Source organism: Sinocyclocheilus anshuiensis, unplaced genomic scaffold (assembly GCF_001515605.1).
Source record: "Sinocyclocheilus anshuiensis isolate Anshui unplaced genomic scaffold, SAMN03320099.WGS_v1.1 scaffold513, whole genome shotgun sequence".
Classification (NCBI taxonomy): domain Eukaryota; kingdom Metazoa; phylum Chordata; class Actinopteri; order Cypriniformes; family Cyprinidae; genus Sinocyclocheilus; species Sinocyclocheilus anshuiensis.
The window spans coordinates 615,395-636,321 of record NW_015537972.1 but is presented as its reverse complement, the minus strand read 5'-3'; the positions used below and the strand labels follow the sequence as shown (position 1 = coordinate 636,321).

General features: G+C 36.8%; 1 protein-coding gene across 1 annotated transcript in view; it reads left to right on the top strand.

The window, feature by feature from the left end:
* Positions 1 to 20,927, top strand: part of LOC107670431 (teneurin-4-like) — a 232,390-nt gene that overhangs the window by 185,629 nt on the left and 25,834 nt on the right. Inside the window, 3 exon segments of the mRNA XM_016463037.1 lie at positions 4,345 to 4,499; positions 13,364 to 14,241; positions 20,183 to 20,355. Coding sequence (XP_016318523.1) covers positions 4,345 to 4,499; positions 13,364 to 14,241; positions 20,183 to 20,355 — 1,206 coding nt within the window.

Genomic DNA, 20,927 nt, shown 5'->3' with positions numbered 1-20,927 from the left:
TAATCAGCGGTAAATCTCCATCACCTGCGTGCTTTCACATTGAGCAGCATTAACTACACCGAGCCGTTGTGCACTGACGAGCTGCGCAAAAAATCGCGCGAATATGAACGTGGTTTTGCGCAACTCGTCAGTGAACAACGGCTCTGTGTAGTTAATACTGCTCAATGTGAAAGCCCGCAGGTGATGGAGATTTACCGCTGATTACAGAACCGGCTTTACTGACAAGATGCGAGTTAAATATCGCATGCGATTTATCGTGCAGCCCTAATCACGATTGAGGTTAGGTTAAGGCAGTGTACCTTTGACTAACACTAGAGGGCAGGTTGTTTAAGTGTCTAACACTTCTCAAACTTCACCTCTATCCTCCTAACTTCACCTTGTGTGGGCTCACCCACTCCTTGTGGGCATTCTAAGCTAGGTCGGCTTTCCTCTCTCTACTTCCGGTGTTTCATTTTGTTTTGATTTTTATTTTAATTTCCCTTTATTATTTTATTTGCTATTGGCATTCTCACCATTCTATTTACGTCTATTTTTTATAATTTGCTTTTCGCCCTCTTATCTTACTTTACCACTCACTTATTTAAATTTAGTTTAAACAGAGTTTGAATTTAAATTTAAAATTAAGTGTTTTAATTTGTTGGTTTGTTTGTTTTTATTTTGTTTTGTTTTGAATTGCATAGAGACCGAACCTTTGAGAATCATCAGGGAAGGCTAAGTAATAGATTGGCAACCCAAGCAGCCAAAGTCTTTAGATGACCCCCTAGTCGACCATGCTGTCAGCAATCTTTTAGATCCTTTCTGCTGTTACCCACACCAATTAGCCACACCTTGCCATTCACGGCCAAGATAACAGGTGCCTGGTCTATACTCCACTAACTGTCTGCACCAGTTAGCCAAACCACACATAGCTTATCTAACCATAGGTTACCCTAGCTCGTTAACTATGCACGGATTGCATTGGTCCCCTTTGCCTTGTGCTGTTTTCTCTCATCGTCAGTAAGCCAGCATGTCCCGATCATCTAGCCCTGCAACCCACTGGGACCATCTAGAGGCTTGGCTGAGCACCATGACTGATGCCCTCTTGCCTAAAGCTGCCAGTGACCTGAGCCAGCACCTGAGCCGGGAACAGCTGGACGACGACCTGAACTGGCTGATGGCCCATGATCCAACCCAGAGCCACAACCACAAAGAGCTGGCCAATATCATCGGGGCACTAGCCCACAACCTCATCGTCCAGACAAGGCTGAGTGAACGGAACGTCACCCACTTGGAGCAAGAAGCAGCAGCGCTAAAGCTCCAGGCCGAAGAGGCTCGGAGGAACCAGTCACACGCTCGAAATCGCCTAGACCAGTTGAACCTGGAGGCCCAGGACCGGCGTGGGAGAGTGGATGGCAAGGACCCAGAGCTACAGGAGGAAGTGAAAAGACTCCGAGGCGCCTTCGCAGATCTCCGTGTAAACACAGAGCATCGACAGCTGTTGGAAAATGAAGCCAGAGAGGAACTGAGCGGAAAACTCCAACAAGCTGAAGCTCTCCTAGTGAGAGCAGAGACTGAACTTAAAGACAAAGACGCCAGGGCCAAGGCCTGCGAAGGCCACCTGCAAACGGCCAGAGCCAAAATCCAAGCCCTGACCCACCAAAGAGACTATTTGAAAGACGAACTTGACACAGTTCACACAGAACTGAAACATGCACACAGACTGCAAAGCAACCTGAAAGGGGAGACAAGTGGGCGCTGGACGACGACCTGAACTGGCTGATGGCCCATGATCCAACCCAGAGCCACAACCACAAAGAGCTGGCCAACATCACCAGCCAGCAGCCAAGAACCCCCATCAGCAGCAAGGGGGTGGGAGCCCCTCCAGAGCATCCTTGCCACCAGTCATGCCATAGCTCCCAAAGACCTTGACAAGCTGGCCAGAAACATTCCCCCCATTCACACCAAACCCTGCAGGAGGCCACGACATACACACTTACCTGCAGGACTTTCATTTGCCACTGTGGCCAACTGTGACCACAAGGGACAGACTGTACCTGCTCAGGATCACCTCCAGTCGTGAGGTACGAAGCTTCCTGGATCGGCAGCCAGAAACTATCAGATCGGATTACCAGCAGTTACAACAGGCCTTGATCAGAGAGTTTTCTGACCTAGAGTCAGAACAAGGAATGATCGCCGCCATGGACCTGAAACAGGGCAGACAAGAAACACCACAGGCGTACTAGAACCGACTCCGATAGGCCTACTTCGGAGCATGGAATGAGCCAGAAATGGAGGAGGAGTTGAACTTCAGAACTCTCTTCCTCCGGAACTTGCATTCTGCAGTGAGCCACTACTTAGGAATAATGGCCTATCCCCGCACCATGACCAGCTGCAAGACTTAGCCCATAAGGCCTACTGCAAGCAAAAGACTGCCTCTGAAAAGACTGGAAGACTTCCAACCATCTACTTGGTCTCTGATCATCGCTCAGAGTGGACTTTAGAAGGTGCACAACACGCCTTAGACAAATCCGCACTTTCATCGGAGCAGAATATTGTGGTCACGTCTGAGTCAGCAGAGATTCTGAGGATTCTAAAGGAACTTCTCCAGTAGAGGCTCTGCATAGAAGATGAGGAGAACAGGAAGGTACCCAGGCCGAAACAACGCCAAACCATCTTGACATTGACCCTCAGCTAGAGGAACCAAAGGCTGAAGACAATTAGGGACCACCTGCGATTCGACCATCATGATTCAACTGACCTTTATCCAGTGATGTCCCCACATGAACCTTGTTGTCCGAAAAGGGGGGAAATGTAGCGTTTGGATGCAATCAAGATGTTTGATCAGGTTTTAGGCATCGTAAACTTTCCCTCCTCCCTTGTTATAACTGAATTAAAGATGCGTATCTAACGTCCACCTCTGGTTCAAAGAGTGTTAACACCTCTGCTATCTTCACCGACGCTAGCAAGGACAGTCATCGGCTTTCTCGTTGAGCTTCAAAGAGATTTCAGGGGGGGAAGGAACGATTCCCCCATCGCCACAAGGAGCCACTAACCTTGGCCCAGACATACTCAAAAGCCACAATACACATAGGAAAGGACATTGGCTCCATTTATCCACGATCAAACTGTTCCAAAATATATATAGTGTATTCCTGTGTTGTATGCATGTTCCTAGGTTATAGTAGCTTAGGTATAACTCTGTAGTACTGTAGTGAAGCTCCAGTTACTTGGATCTAGACATATGAATGTATTACTGCCTTAATGTTTCCCAATCCCTGACATGCCAGGTATCAAAATGACCGTCTTCCGATTCCGGGATTAATAGTGTATATTATGTCACCATAATTTGCACCATGCTCTTTTTACCATACTTTGACTTAATATTGGACAAATCCTCCAGACCACCATAAACCATGCAAATAAGGTGTTGCGTGAGACAAAGGAACCTCTCCCGCTCAAAATGAACACCTCTAGGTTGGTCATCTGCCAAAGATGGGTGTGACTGGTAGACCCTTAAAAGTCCCTAACCCAAACCAATCATTGCTCAAACCCTTTGAGACACACTCTCCAAGACTCATCACCCTGGAGTCTGACTTTCCGGCAGTTTTTATCTTCAAGTAACTTTGTTGATTCGCTGTGGACTCTCCGATCTTCATAACCCGACGAAAGCCTCCAGCTCACTCCTACAGAACTCATCAAAAACCTCCATTGTCTACCGCATCCAGACACTTGTTCAGAAAAAAAGCCAATGCAAATAACCGTTTCCAACTAGTTAGATGCGTGTCTAAGTTTGGGCCCCTTTGTCAAGGTGATTTTTGATTCTCTGATGATTCTCATTAGGTTGTGGTTAATTGATGCTAAATACTGCCATTCTTTGTTCTTCTCTCTCTCTTTCCTTACTTTCCTTCATTCTGTATATATGTGCTTAGTCTTGTTGTATGTTAGCTGTAGTTTCATTTATTAAATCCCTTATATTCATAATTGATTGCCTCTGTGTGCTTCTCACAATTCGGAGTCACTTAATGTTGATCCTTGCTACATGCTAAGTTAATGCTAGTACTGTATGAAGTAGGAAAGTTATTCTTTTTTGGTCAGGAAAATAATCTTTCCTAGAATTGATAAATGATTATACTGTCAGTGGACGAACAGATTAAATCATTGTAATATTGATTCTGCTAGAGTTAATTAACTTAGATCTGATCTAAATATTAATAATTAATTATAACCAGTTATAATTACTTATAAATATGATTCTCTTTTGAGCTAATTTGCTACAGCTATGTAATTCAACTAATAGTTGATCATGTAAGATTATTCAATCCTCTCAGGAAAGATCCATTCCTTTTTTCTGTCTCTTGTCTCCAGGCATTACTGTGGATAAGTATGGCGTGATCTTCTTTGTAGATGGCACCATGATCCGCCGCATCGATCAGAATGGTATCATATCCACCCTGCTGGGCTTCAACGACTTGACCTCAGCACGACCCCTGAGCTGTGACTCAGTGATGGACATCTCGCAGGTGGGTAGCCTTCTTGTGTTCCCTCTGCGGCTTTCTCACCCATCACGCCTCTTTATAAAGGCCAGTATATGGCAGGATTTGTGAAAGGTCAGCACGACTATACTGTTCAGCCACCATGTTCGGTGTAGTCATCATGTCAGCCTTACTGAGGGTGAAGGGTTTCAGCTGACATCTCTTCAGGGCAGGTCAGGGGTCTTTGTGTTCCCTTGGGTCCCAGTAACCCAGATGCTGCCTACAGCTGCAGGCCTGCGAAACCCAGTTTCAAACTGACCTACAACCTGAGTGACAGAGCTGCTCCCTCCATCCCAAAACACACTCGTATACACGCTCACAGAGACGTGCACTCTCTCGTCACCCTAGGCGCTGTTAACCAATCCAAATGTTACCTGTCACCCCAGGCAAGGACGCTGCGCTGACTGCCATCTCTAAAGTATAATTTTAGGATGTGACACTGCCCTAGAGGTCCAGACCTGGAGCTTTTTAGGCTGCTTTGGTTTTCCTTTACTTTATTTTGCCTGCAACGTTCTCCCAGTGTCAGGACAATCAACAATGCCTGCGGTTATAATGACAAAGAAAATATAGTTGACTGCAATAAGCTTTTGCCTTGATTCTATAGTAAACGTCTTCCTTATGCATTTCTTTACCCAATTTTATGTTTTGGATGTAGCAAACTGAAATGTTCAGTGACTGATTAGAATTACTAAATATCAATGCAGTGTAATCACTCAGTTGTTGCACTGAACTCATAAAGTCTGTGTTATAGAATCCTTATTGGAAAAGTGCAATAGAACTACACAGGAAAACGGAAAAATGTATTTATTTCTTTTTTAAACAGCAATTTTCAAACATGACAGTGTAAGACGTCACTTGAAAATGGTAGTATCCAGGTAATGGCAGACATTTAACAATTACAAGTTATTAGTGAGTCAAAGTTGCTGCATTACTAAAAGACTGAAGAAAGCAATTTCTCATTGCTGCAGTATAAAAACAATACAGAGGAAAATCATAGTGAATTCTTTTTAATAATAAAATGAACATGAATTACGTTTAGTTCAACAAATGTTGTATACTTACTGTTGAGCTTTAAAATCAAATATTCATCATTATTTTTGTGCGTTATAGTAATAAAAATTTTTTTTTTCATATTACAGTAATGGGAATTTGTTAACCTTTGCTAATGTAATATGGAACCTTTGACTCATTGATATATTTATATTAAATATTGATATACCATTCAAAAAGTTCTGGCATTTTATGCTCACCCGGTCTGCAAGAATGCTTTATTGATCAGAAATACTGTAAAAATTATGATATTATGAAATATTATAACAATTTAAAAGAAGAGTTTTCTATATGAATATATTTTAAAATGTCATTTATTCCTGTGATGGCAAAGCCAAATTTTTAGCAGCCATTACTCCAATCTTTAGTGTAACATAATCCTTGAGAAATAATATTAATATTATGTGCTGCTTAAGAAACATTTCAGTGTTGACAGTTGTGCTGCTTAATATATATAAACGGTTTCAATAAAAAATATTAAGCAGCACAACTGTCAACACATCTTACTGACCCTTACTGTAATGTACATTTTATTTACATTATATTTACATTACACATGCATAGGAAAATATCATTTAAAAAAATAGGCTTCATTTTCTTTATTCATTTTTTTTTCTTTCTTTCTTTCTTTCTTTCTTTCTTTCTTTCTTTCTTTCTTTCTTTCTTTCTTTCTTTCTTTCTTTCTTTCTTTCTTTCTTTCTTTCTTTCTTTCTTTCTTTCTTTCTTTCTTTCTTTCTTTCTTTCTTTCTTTCTTTCTTTCTTTCTTTCTTTCTTTCTTTCTTTCTTTCTTTCTTTCTTTCTTTCTTTCTTTCTTTCTTTCTTTCTTTCTTTCTTTCTTTCTTTCTTTCTTTCTTTCTTTCTTTCTTTCTTTCTTTCTTTCTTTCTTTTTTTTACTTTTGGGGCCAGGCAAATTCTTGACAGTTTTTGTGGGATTAACCTTACAACCAATGATATTTGATGCATATTTTTATGGTCTCATCTTTGATGACTCTTCAAAACCACAGTATGAAAATCATAAATTGAATGAAATGGGGAAAAAAACATGCTGTAGTCCAACACATGAATTGTATTCAAGCTTCTGGTTTTGCTTACATATACCTGTCCAGCTTACGGTTTGCTCAATAATGCCTCTGCCGCTTGACTGAGAGGCTTTATTTTGCTGAGAGGACGTGGATCACTGGGGAGGCGACCTCCAGCTGCACCACAGAGAAAACTTTTCTAGCCAGAAACACACACACACACACTCACAGAAAGACCACTGCAGTCCCAGCCTCAATGATGACAAATCACACCAGCTTCTGCCAAAGACACTCAGACAGTAAAAAGCATCCATTAAAAATGCATGTGCAGCACACTCTCACTGCATCAAACACGCCGCCGCATTACTTAAGCCTGCTGCTGCCACACTTTTGAGGGCTCATCTGAAGCCTGTTTCCTCCCTCTCATACACTGCCTGCCAATTCTCACCTAGATCCAACAAAAAATATCATATTTTTTGGTGCCGGGTACCGAGTTCATTAACACATGATGCACTTTAGGTCCCGATATCTCCGCTTCCAATAAGCCCCCCTTGGAAGCTTCAATTCTGTGATGGCTTCATTCCTTTCCACTTACTATTCAGATCTTGCATTCAGAGCACACCTCGCATTTTATTCCAAATTTGTTTGCCTTTCGGGCAGCACAGGCACCCTGCACGAGCGCTATGAATTTAAGACTTGGCAAGAATATTTCTTCTCAAATATTACATTGGTTTCTGGAATAAATATTCTCCTCATCCCCTGGTGAACATAGAAATATGGTGATAACTGCACACTCTTGGAATGGGAGTATTTAAATGTCTTTTTACTTCAGTGATGGTTATTTTTGGTATGCAATTCAGGGGTTTACAACTGATTTGATTGTATACTCTATGTAAAATGTTTATTTTGTTCCATTTTAATTGTCTTTACTCAAATTAAAATGAAAAATAAATATGAATTTGACTGCCCCTTTGCTTAGCCCTGCCTTAAAACATTACTAAGAAATCCTACCTTAGCAACTGTTGCCATCTGCCATATGTTCAGGTTTTGAACTTGTTTAGTGTATACTGTAAGACTATAAGAGTATATGTGTGTTTAGATAGTTTTCATATTATTATATATTAAATATTATTATATAATAATTAGTGCTGTCAAACGATTAATCACGATTAATCGCATTCAAAATAAAAGTTTTTTATTTACATAATATATCTACTGTGTATATTTATTATGTATATATAAATACACACACATAGAAGTATATATATTTAAAATATTTACATGTATTTACATGTATATATTTATATTCATATAATTTATATTACGTATATATAAATATATTTAATATATAAACGTAACATTTTTCTTAAATATATACATGCATAGGTGTGTATTTATATATACATAATAAATATACACATTACACACACATATACTACTGTATGTAAACAAAAACGTTTATTTTGGATGCGATTAATCGCGATTAATCATTTGACAGCACTAATAATAATAAAACATAATATTATAGAATATTAAACCAAAATAAGTCTTATACTAGTCACGCAGTGTATACAGAGAGGATACAAGTTGTGTTTGCATAAAAGTTTTTAAAATAAATCTCTTATGCTCACCAAGGCTTCATTTATTGGATCAAAAATACAGTAAAGCAGTAATATTGTGAAATATTAATAGTACTGTTTTCCATTTGAATACATTTTCAAATGCAATTAATTTCTGTGATGGCAAAATTGATTTTTCAACCGTTTTCAGTGTCACATGATCCTTCAGAAATCATTATAATATGCCGATTTGCTGCTCAACAAATATTTCTTTAAAAAAAGTTAAAAACAGTGTTATTTTTTTGGAAACCATGACATGTTTTCTAAAAATGTTCAGGATGCTTTGATGAAAAGAAAGTTCAAAAGAACAACATGTATTTGAAATATAAATCTTATGTAGCATTACAAATGTCTTCACAGTCACTTTGATGAATGCGCCCTTGCTAAGTATTCATTTTTTCAAAAACAAAAATCTTGAGTAGTTTAGAGCTTGAGGATGTTATTCATTTACTTATTTATTCAGCTCATTGTAGTGTCGATAGTAACTAAAGAGTTTAAGGTGGACAGAGCTTAGCGAAAGGTCAACTCTGCATCCTGTTTGCTATCTCAGAAATTTGATTGGAATTTAAATGGTGCGCAACCCTGTTATCTACAGCAACGGCTGCTCCAAAACAGCATGACTTCAAACTAAGCGAGCGATTATTTTCCTTTTTATGACGTGAATCAAAATTGATATGAAATGTCGCAGTAAGGACTGTATTTTGAAAAGGCTGTTTAAGATGCAAGCTGGCTTACATGCTTTCGGACAAGGTCAAGCCTGCGTGTTCTCATTACGCGTGCTTCAGCGTATGTTGAAGGATTTAACGGCAGCTGTTCTAGTGTTGGATTTACGAGGGTGTGAGCAGTTTATTCTCTCTCTCTCACTCTGTTAGTTGTGAAAGAGTGAGGAGTAGATGGAGAAATAGAGATGATACATCCTGTCTATCACTCACAGAGGTATCAAATCCCACCTCCGCCCCCCCACCCATCCACACACACACACACACACACAGCCGCTGAATATTTAATCACCACTGTTCAGAAGAAAATGGATTTAATAAACAAAGAATTACCCTGATAGCACAAAAACATTGAGACATCTGTTCATCGAGTGCATTTTCATCTGGAAAATGTCTTATTTGTTTGTTTTTTTTTTGTTCCATGCAATATGCTGCAAAAAGCCAAGGATTCCTGAATTAACATCCTTTCTGGGCCTGGAATAAAATGTGTAGCATTAAGTCGTCATCTAATCATATCTGTAATGCTAAACCTACCCTGGAAATTGGATGAAAGTGATTGGTGGGTTAGAATGCTGTTGGATCCCTAACCCTGGACTTAACCCTAACTCTGAAATCTGATTGGTTGGACCCTGTACCTAACCTTAAAATCTGATTGGTTATTGGCAGTGTTGTTCCAAGACCGAAAGAAACTTGTCCTACTTAAGGAAATCCCATTTAACATTGCAAAAAAATAAAAAAAAGTTTCCCAGAGGGTTTTTCAAACATATTTAAATGTTTTTTGCAGTTCTTATTTTTCTTGACGTAGCCCAAGAAAATAATAATAATGTTTTAGAGTTATATTTTGTTATATATTTAGGGAAGGGAGTCTTTCTCAAATCATATTTGGGGCTACTTGACTTTAAAAACTTTGAAAAGCCTTGGTTTAGACTCTGAGTTTGCCCTTAAGATGTTGATTAGATTTGTATACACATATTGCACTTAAAACCAAATGCAATGCTTTCCAGATGATGTTCTGTCACTGACGTCTCGATAAGGTACGGGGTAACTTTTCTCATTCCTTCAGTGATTGTTTTAAATTGGCATTTGGTTTCGGTTAAAGCCTGTCCATCACCAACTCCACTTCTGCTCTGCTGCTCCATGATGTGTCTTATTATATTAATCCTTCTGCCGTGATAAGAAATCTTGATATCATGTCGTGCGTGTGTGTGTGTGTGTGTTGTAGGTTTCAGCTCTGGGGAGATATCACTGACCGATATCGAACAGAACACGGTGACTCAGTTGGCAGTGAGAGTCTTCTTTCTTCGGGTCTTACTGTGACATAATCGTATCTTAAAATCAATGCGTGGTGCTACTTAAGCCATGGCAGTGGCCGTGGCCAATAGATTACTGCAGACCAGCGTCCAGGAGGCAGTTTGATATAGATCAGCTCAGGGTGCGGGCATCATTTCCAGGAATGAGGGCAGAATGGTGTATTGAGTGATATGTTTTATGTTGTTGAGGACTTATCGGACAGTCCAGGATCTTCAGGATACTGAAATCCTTGCACTTGTGAGATCAGCTATAATATGGCTTGTCCCTACTTTTTAACAGGTTCTAGTTCTGCAGGGCCATTGCAGTTTTTAAGTTTTTATCTAATGCATTTTGTTAGCTCGTGCATCTGATTTTATTTTATTTTATTTTTTATTTTATTTTATTTTTGTTGTAATGTCAGTTTTTGTTGTTGTTTGTTTAATTAATGCTAAATTACATTTTTATATTTTATTCAGTTAGATTTTTTTACTAGTTATTTGATCACACCAAAATTTGACGTTTACACAGACTTGGGTTAAAAATAATTAATTAATAAGTCTTTTTTTTTGTAACTTTTGGTTTGTTTTGTTTGACAAAAAATTGAACATGCTGCATTATGATATCATATGGCATTATTATTAGTGCTGTCAGACGATTAATCGTGATTAATCGCATCCAAAATAAAAGTTTCTGTTTACATACTGTTATATATGTGTGTACTGTGTATATTTATTATGTATATATAAATACACACACATGCATGTATATATTTAAGAAAAATATGTTGTTTATATTTTAAATTAATATAAATTATATGAATATAAAATATATACATGTAAATATTTTCAAAATATATACTGTATGTGTGTGTATTTATATATACATAATAAATGTACACAGTACACACACATATATTACAGTATGTAAACAAAACTTTTATTTTGGAATGCGATTAATCACAATTAATCGTTTGACAGCACTAATTATCATAGCATAATTCTGTTTGAAATGCACAACACTGTACTTATGGTTGCATTATGCATGCTGTTTCACATATGCAGCTTTAAAGAATTAGTAAGCACTTTGTATTCTGCAGCCATCTACTTGAAATATTACCCATAACTCCTCAACCAGAGTTTTCCAGGTGTTTTGAATTATCAAGTAGTATCAAGAAGTATTAATGCTATATTATGATCTTTAAAATTAAGTGACTGTCTAAGTCTGTAAAATGAAGTTTGCAGCCATTTCTTTTTTCGTTTAAATGCCACATCTGCTTGCTTGAGTCTCTGTTGAAAATGTCAACATAATGTTTTTCTGTCTCTTCAATTATAAACAGTCACATTTAGGAATCTATTATGAGAAAGTCAGCAAACGTTGAAGGCAGATTTTAATGCACTTCATTAATCATGCTATTTACATAGCTTTTCTCACTTCTCCATAAAAACCAACATGTCCCAGTCGACATCTACAGATTAGTTTGTGACTTTTATGTAATACTTTTAATATTAAGCTCAGCTTGGTAGCTTTTTGTCTATTCTCAGAGTGCATTAAAAGCATATTTTAATCAGCCAGCCTTGTTAGCATGCCAAGAACACTATTGAAATAAGACACTTCATACTCGGCCCCTAAGAGAGCGATTACTGTCCCCTAGTGAAGAGAGGGTCTGTGCAAATTCACCAGATTCAATCATTTCTATATTAAAAGCCTGCTGTATTATTTTCAGAACAATAAGTCATAATTTAGGCAACCAAGCAGGAGGTCTTGTTTTATACGTGTGCCAAGTTTTGTTTCGATGTTCCTGTTCCCCTGCTGCAGTCGCTTTCCATTATGAAATTAATAAGCCAAAGCTAGAAAAAGACATCCGTGTGTAGGGGTGACAGATATAGTGCAAGTATAATTTTTTGGGAGTCCATGGTTTAATCTGATCATTTGACTCACTTTTTCTCTCCTGCTTCTCTCTTATCAACTTTTCAACTTCCCTTTTTAACTTTCATGTTTATCAGATAAAGCAGCCTCAACTCAAGAACTGTTTGTCTTCTGCGGCAATTGTGACCTATTCAAACCTTTCTTTTTTTTTTTTTTCTCGTCGTATTTGCTTTTCCATTATTAATGTAGCATATGGCATTTCAGTTTTCACTTCCTCCTCTGTAGAAAAAAGTGCAACACTCACTCTACAAACAGAAATGTAACTATTTAACTATTATAATAACTATTTCTTTAAAATAAAAGTTTCTGCCAACATCAGACGTCAAGTGTTTCTCAGTCAAACAGAGTATTTAAAATAACCTTTACAATAGGCAACAGAGATTGTGTCTGTAATTGAGGAAGTAGCTTTAGATAGATCTAGATAGATCAAGTCAAGTCTGGGGTGGGTGGGATCACCTGCAATGCAGAGGGCTTTGCGGGTGAGACGGGTGTTGTAAATGTCCTGGAGGGAGGGGAGATCACAATTTATTCATTTTTTAATATATCAAAATGTAATTTAAAAAATCCAAATTTTAAAATTAAAAATCTGTTGGTGTACAGATCATCATCATCATCATCATCAACTTCAATAAAACATGCCATAAAAAATAACTTAAGAAATATGTTATGGCCTGTTTATTATTATTATTATTATTATTATTATTATTATTAAACATGCCATAACATATTTCTTAATTAAGTCCTTTTTATGGCATGTTTTATTGAAAATGATGATCAAATCATCATCATCATCATCATCATCATCTTCATCATCTTCAATAAAACAGGCCATAAATAGGACCTAATTAAAAATATGTTATGGCATGTTTTATTATTATTATTATTATTATTATTGTTGTTATTATTATGAATAAAACATGCCATAAAGAGGGTGTTTTTATACCAATAGCAAATATTGTTGAATTTAAAATTAGATTTTTTTTATATATATATATTTATTTTTTATTGTTTAATGTAATAAATAAAGTTGCATTTGTTTGTGTTTGGACTTTTTCTAGAATTTGAATTTAGATTATTATTTTATTTAATTTTTTTAGTTGAACATTCTTGGTAATTGTTTGAGCACCTGCTTCACTTCTTCCCATAGCAAATGTGTTTCCAAACCTAACAAGTAAAATAAACTCTTAATGTCGCATTATAACAGTGTATTTTTCCCCTGTCTCCCATAGGTGCGTTTAGAATGGCCCACTGATCTGGCGGTGAGCCCGATGGACAATTCGCTTTATGTTCTGGACAACAATGTAGTTCTGCAGATCTCCGAGAACCATCAAGTGAGGATTGTAGCGGGAAGGCCAATGCACTGCCAGGTACCCGGCCTGGATCACTTCCTAGTCAGTAAAATCGCCATCCACGCAACCTTGGAATCCGCCAATGCTCTTGCCGTCTCCCACAACGGCTTGCTTTACATCTCCGAGTCGGACGAGAAGAAGATCAACCGAGTCCGTCATGTCTCAACCAATGGAGAGATCTCTCTGGTCGCTGGCGCCCCCAGTGGCTGCGACTGCAAGAACGACGCTAACTGCGACTGCTACTCGGGCGACGACGGCTACGCCAAAGATGCCAAGCTAAACGTACCCTCCTCATTAGCAGTTTCACCCGATGGAGAACTCTTCATCGCCGACCTGGGTAACATACGCATCCGATATGTCAGGAGGAACAAAGCGTTCCTCAACTCGCTCAACATGTATGAGGTTTCCTCACCCATCGATGACGAACTCTACCTGTTTGACGTGAACGGGAGTCACATCTACACTCAGAGCCTGACCACTGGAGACTACCTGTACAACTTCAGCTACTCTGGTGAAGGTGACCTGAGCAGCATCATGGACAAGAATAAGAACAAAGTGACCATTCGTAGAGACACAACGGGATTGCCGCTCTGGCTGATGGGTCCTGATGGCCAGACGTTCTGGTTCACTATTGGAACTAATAATGCACTGAAGAGTGTTGCTGCCCAGGGTCAAGAGCTTGCCATGATGACTTATCATGGAAGCTCAGGTCTGCTGGCCACAAAAAGCAATGAAGACGGATGGACTACCTTCTACGAGTGAGTAAAATTTCTACTTTCTGTTTATTGTTTTCTATACTAAAGGCTAATAACTTTTCCATGGCATATCAATTGTAGAATACGTCATACTGCAAAGAAGCTTTTTTTTTTTTTTCAGATTTAGCTCAGGCAAGATGTAACATTTGAGAGAAGCATTTATAATGCTAATTTTTAATATTAATAATAAGGTTTTTATATACACAAATAAAATATATACGTTTACACTATATAAGTGTATATGATGTAAAATGTAAATATTATTACACAGTCTTAAAAGTAATTATTTTCTTAATATCATTTATGTAAGAATTATTATTACTATTATTATTATTATTAGCAGATAGATAGATAGATAGACAGACAGACAGACAGACAGACAGACAGACAGATAGACAGATAGATAGATAGACAGACAGACAGACAGACAGACAGAAACAGACAGACAGAAACAGACAGATAGATAGACAGACAGATAGATAGATAGATAGACAGACAGACAGAGACACACAGACAGACAGATAGATAGACAGACAAACAGAGACAGACAGACAGATAGACAGATAGATAGATAGACAGACAGACAGACAGACAGACAGAGACAGATAGATAGATAGATAGATAGATAGATAGATAGATAGATAGATAGATAGATAGATAGATAGATAGATAGATAGATAGATAGATAGATAGATAGATAGATAGATAGATAGATAGATAGATAGATAGATAGATAGATAGATAGATAGATAGATAGATAGATAGATAGATAGATAGATAGATAGATAGATAGACAGACAGACAGACAGACAGACAGACAGATAGATACATACATACATACATGTAGAAAGATATGGGAAGGTATATATAATATATTGTTATATTTAACATTAATGTTTTGATTTTTAAAATTGTATTATATTTACATATAATATACAAATAAAAATACATTTGCATCATACATATGTACAGTATATGATGTAAATGTTGATATATATATATATATATATATATATATAATGTTGATCTTGTATAATCTTTATATAATGTTTTATTATGAAAATGATATGCCAATAATTATTTATTTTAACATTAATATTTAGATTTTTGAAATTGTAATATTACATATAACACACATAAAATATATATGTACATCAGTATGTTTATAATGTAAATGTTGATAATCATATATTAAAATGGTTATTTTCTATTATATTGCATTGTATAAATTATTTACTTTTAACATTGTAGCATATTTAACATTATATTTAACTTTTAGATTTTTTTTTAATTATATACATGTACATGTAATACGCAAAAATATATATCATTTACATGTATATGTTATGTTAATATTAGTAATCTTACATAATTGTAAATTATTATTATTATTATTAAATTGAAAATGTATATTTTATTTCTTTATTAATATGAAATGTTTAGGGGTAATTACTACATTTAAAACAGTGACATCCTTTTTAATGCCCATAATTTTTTCACAGTATTTTTTATACTTATTCAAGCTATATCTTAAATACAGAGTTTCACATTTATCACTGCATACTTCACAGCGAGCTTCACTCGACTACTGGAAGCTAAATATACTCTTGCTCAGCGTAAATTGGGAAGGTCTTGCTTGGCTGTGGGTCATGTTACTGTAGATACAGTCAAGAGTTCACAAGGTCTCTGTGGTTTATTGGACTTCAGTCATCTGCTGTAAGGTAATTGGTTTCAGGAGTATCTCCAACAGCATTGTTTTTTTAGAGTTCCTGCTTCTGCAGTTCAGACACTCATTTTTGTTTCACATTTACACAATCTAACCTTTAATACTTATTTTGATTATATGAATAAAACAAGTAAAATATTTGTATTATATATACCAGCATATAAATTGGTCAGTGTCAGCCAATGGCCCATAGGGGCACAAATGTTTAGGTTCCATCTGTGTTTTTACCTATAAGGCTGAATACTGGTTTTGCATGTTTGCATGTTATTCTGTGTAGTCAGTGGTGGCACAGGCACACTAGCTAATGTAAGACAACAGCTATTTGTTTCTATTTCTATTATTACCAATTAATATTTTAGTTTTACCACTCATTTTGTGGATGCCCACCCAAACAGTAAATCCATCCCCTGTAACTGATTCCAGATTAACTAAAATGTAAACCTTTTTTCTAGAGAAAATTCGACCATCAGTCTGTATAACAACAAAAAATGTGTTTGCAGTAATACTGATGTAGCATATTCATTAGCATTACATTCATGTGACCTTGACTGTAGGCAAAACTAATTTAAAACTACTTCACACGCATTTATTGCTTGTACTGTTTGTTTTAATGTACAAATGCTGCATATTTGATAAGGCACAGTAAATGGTTGTAGATAACCAGCCATAAGTGGCATTGCCTCAAGCGTTGAAGAAAGTTCAGTTTTTCATCCTTTGTTTCAGTCCCATGCTCTCATATCATTTATTTAATCCCCTGTTTGCCAAATGAACAGATGGCAGGCAAAGTACATTTACTCAATAATTGCAATTAGTGAAAGAGAAAAAACAATAATTAACATCAGGAATAGTTGCTCTGTTGTTGTTTTTTTTCCCCTTCCTAAGCAATTAGATCCGTCCATTCCCTCTGGCAACATGAGGTCGTCTTTTGTGATAAAGAAGGCTTGGTTGTTGTTTTTTTCCCCCTCTTTTTTTTTGTAATTTGTCATTTGATATTCTGTTTTGCATAATTAACTTTGAAGGTCAAGCTGCCATCTGAGGGTCAAAGTCACTGTTTTCCTGCACTAGAACAGAGCAGCCTAAACAATTTATCTGCACACTCCAAAGTGTGGCAGACGCGGTTTATCATCTCTGCCACCTGAATTCATTAAGTCCCTGTGAAGCGTGTTTGCCTGCGGACGTTACATCGGCCAGGACTCGTGCAGAAACTGTACGGAGAGTAGTGTAAGCATAACAAAGACTTCTGCTACGATGTGGGTCTATTCAGCTCTGGAGGAAATGTGTTTTGTGTGTACTAACAGAGTTTTCAATTTTTAATTCTGGAACATCTGCATTCTTCCACCGAATTAAACAACATTTGCAGTTAACCATATCCTTAAACGATTAATTCACCTCAACAATTTCTGTCATTTTAATTGTACTCAAAATCTTATATGGAACATTAATTTCAGTGAATAGACAGTTAGGCTTTTCAGCTTCAAAAATGACTCGAATGTATTTAAAAATATTTGTATTATAGCTTTTGAGCTTTCACAAAAATGCTATTATTAGGTTAATCATTTTAATTATATACAGTATGTTTATTTATTTGTTTATTTTAGTTTTATTTTAATCTTATTGATTGTAAAGTGTCCTTGAGCTTTGGAACAGTGAATTAAACATGAATTAATTCATATTATTAATATTAATATTATAAAATTAATATTATTCAATTTTCCATATTATTCCATATAAAATATTGCTGTAAATATGCTCATGTTTAAAAAAAAAAAAAACTTCAATTTAAAAGTTTGTGGTTTAGAAATTAAAAATGTTATTCAGCAAGAATAAAAACCTTTAAAAGAATAACGTTTTATTTCAAATAAATCCTGTTATTTTGAATGTTCTAATAATTTAATAATCCTGAAATATTCTATCATGGTTTCCACAAAAATATGAAGCAGCACAACTGTTTTCAACATTGATAATAATAAGAAATGTTTCTTGAGCAGCAAGTCAGCATATTAGAATGATTTCTGAAGGATCACGTGACACTGAAGACTGGAGGAATGATGCTGAAAATTCAGCTTTGCATCCTAGGAATAAATTACATTTTAAAATATATATTAGAAAATAGAAAACAGTTATTTTAAATAGAAATAATTCTAAATTGTAATCATTTTAAATTGCGATCATGCATTTCAATCACAATATTACTGTTTTTACTGTGCTGTTGATCAAATACATTCAGTCTTAGGGAGCATAAAATACTTTTTCAAAAAATAAAATCTCACCAATGCCAAACTTTTGAACAGTAGTCCATGTTTTCATGTCAGTCATGTGACCACAAAGGGTCTCAGACAGATCTAGACATTCGCACTGTTGTTTACGAATGCTTTCTCCCTCCCCCGCTGTATTTGTGTCCTGTAATGTGACTCAGTGTTACATCTCGACCAATACTTCAATCCCAGGGTGCTTTGAGGCGGTCAGTTCTCCGTGACTACAATAGACTGCTGCTCTAAAAAGGAGATGTTTGGTCACCGAGATGAATCAGTCGGCACTTACTCCACACTCGGCCTGCTGAGAGAGCGCTCGCGTGGAGGCTGGCAAATAAAAAATATAGGGAGGAAAAGAACAAAGTAGGAGAAGAAAACAAGATAATTTAGTTTGTTTGCCAGAGAACAGAACAAAATTGTTGTGGGTCGACTGCAGTCATTCACTGCCAGCCCCTAACCTCCTTTCTCTGCCTCTTGAAAAAACGGAGCAGCAAAAATGATACGATGAAAAGAGTTATGGATGGGGAATAAAGAGGCTAATAAGAAACGTATCACAGGAGCTTTCCTCTTTATTACCTCTACAAATGAAAACGGAGGAGACACATTTTGTTCTTTCCACTGATTTTTTCTTTAGCGTGTAAAGCCTGTTAAGTTAGTACTATATAAGAACCTGTGTGATAAGGAAATCTTGGATTCAAATCCCAAAGATATTGCATGGAAGTCATAGAAAATAAAATAAGTATCTCCACCAAATCAGATTCGTTATCTTTGAAGATCTTAGTGTTTGTTGGTTTCGTTCACAGACTACTTGCTGCTGTCACATCTAGTTGGACGAAATATCTGTCTGCAAGAGAACCGCTCTACACTCAGTTCTGTCTCGCAGTGAAATTGTCATATTGCGTTTTATTTTCAGAACCAAGCATTTTCAGATTAGCCAATGAATTTGACTCTGTACAGCTGCTCTACAGTGATAGTTGGTTTGAAGCTCAAACTAGTCGTGTTCTTAAGGGATAGTTCATTAAAAAAAATGACATTTCTGTCATTTTCCCACCCTTTCTTTCTTCTTTTGAAGACTCTTGAAGACAAAATTGGGACCCAAACAGTTATTTCTCAAAATATCATCTTTTGTTTTCCACAGAAGAAAGAAAGTCATGAAGGCCTGGAATGACATAAGGGTTAGAAAATAATGATTTTCATTTAAGTCTAAGCACTGAACTTCACAACCCACGAGGGCCACATTCAAATACAACAAGCCTGTTGGGAAAATTGGGCTTGTATAAGAAGTTCTTCATGCCGTTGCTTAACAATTAAGGTCAGTTTTGTTGCAGAGATTGAAGTTGAAGTGTTATTTTTGTGCTACTTGCATAAGCATACCGAACTGGAACAATAATGATGTCTGCCACAGTGGTAAACAGTTTCAAAAATCGAGAAAGGACCTTCAACCCTCTTCCATTATGTTCCAAAATATTTTGTTTTGCGACACAGTTACATTTTTCTTAGGCCGTTCTCTTGCTTGTACATCTCACTTTGACAGTGCCTTATTAAAGGGGAAGTTGTGGCCTAATGGAGAGTCGGACTCATAACCCAAAGGTTGTGGGTTCGAGTCTCGTACCGGCAGGGATTGTAGGTGGGGGGAGTGAATGTACAGCGCTCTCTCCCACCTTCAATACCACGACTGAGGTGCCCTTGAGCAAGGCACCGAACCCCCAACTGCTCCCCGGGCGCCGGGTGTGTGTGTTCACGGTTTGTGTGTGTTCACTGCTGTGTGTGTGCACTTTGGATGGGTAAAATGCAGAGCACTAATTCCGAGTATGGGTCACCATACTTGGCCACATGTCACTTCACTTCACTTCACTTCACTTCACTTAAAAAGTCAGACCTGCATTTGATTGAAATCCACAGTTGGTCTCATTAAAGACAAGTTGAGCCATCTTTTTTTCACACTCTGTTCTCTCCATCTCCTCAGGTATGACAATTATGGGCGGCTGACAAACGTGACTTACCCCACGGGCAGGGTGAGCAGTTACCGCACTAATTCAGACAGTACTGTGCGCGTGCAAACCGAGGGCTCCAACAAAGAGGACATCACAGTCACCACCAACCTCTCGGCCTCAGGAACCTTCTACACGCTCATGCAAGGTAAGAATATCTGCAAAGCCCTAGGGGACAATTCTTGGGTATTGGGTAAAGTATTAGCCTAGACACTATAAATTCAGTACATTTCAAGGGTTAGTTCACAACAGTGTTAATTTTGACAGCTAATTTTGATTTATTTTTAATCACAGTCTTTTGACTAAAATGCCATTTAGTTTTAGTCATATTTTAGTCATCTGAATTGTTTTTAGTTTTAGTCTAGTTTTAGTCGACTAAATATCATAAGATTTTAGTCGATTAAATCTACAGTAAATTTAGTCGGCTAAAATTGAATGGGTTTAGTTACAGTGCATTTATTAAGCATTTCTCAAAAATTTCCAAACTCATTATATAGGTTTGATATTAAGGTTTTATCATGATAGACACCGATTTAATTGCGATGACACACAACATGCCTTTATGTTAAAATTAAATAAAACCACTTCTCATAAAGAACAAGAACATGGTCTTCTTTTTAATGAAATACCAATGGATATATAGGCTAATTATGCATTCTTTATAGCAACTTGTTTACCATATTCTTAATTATTTCAAGCAGACATTTATTTCTATAAATA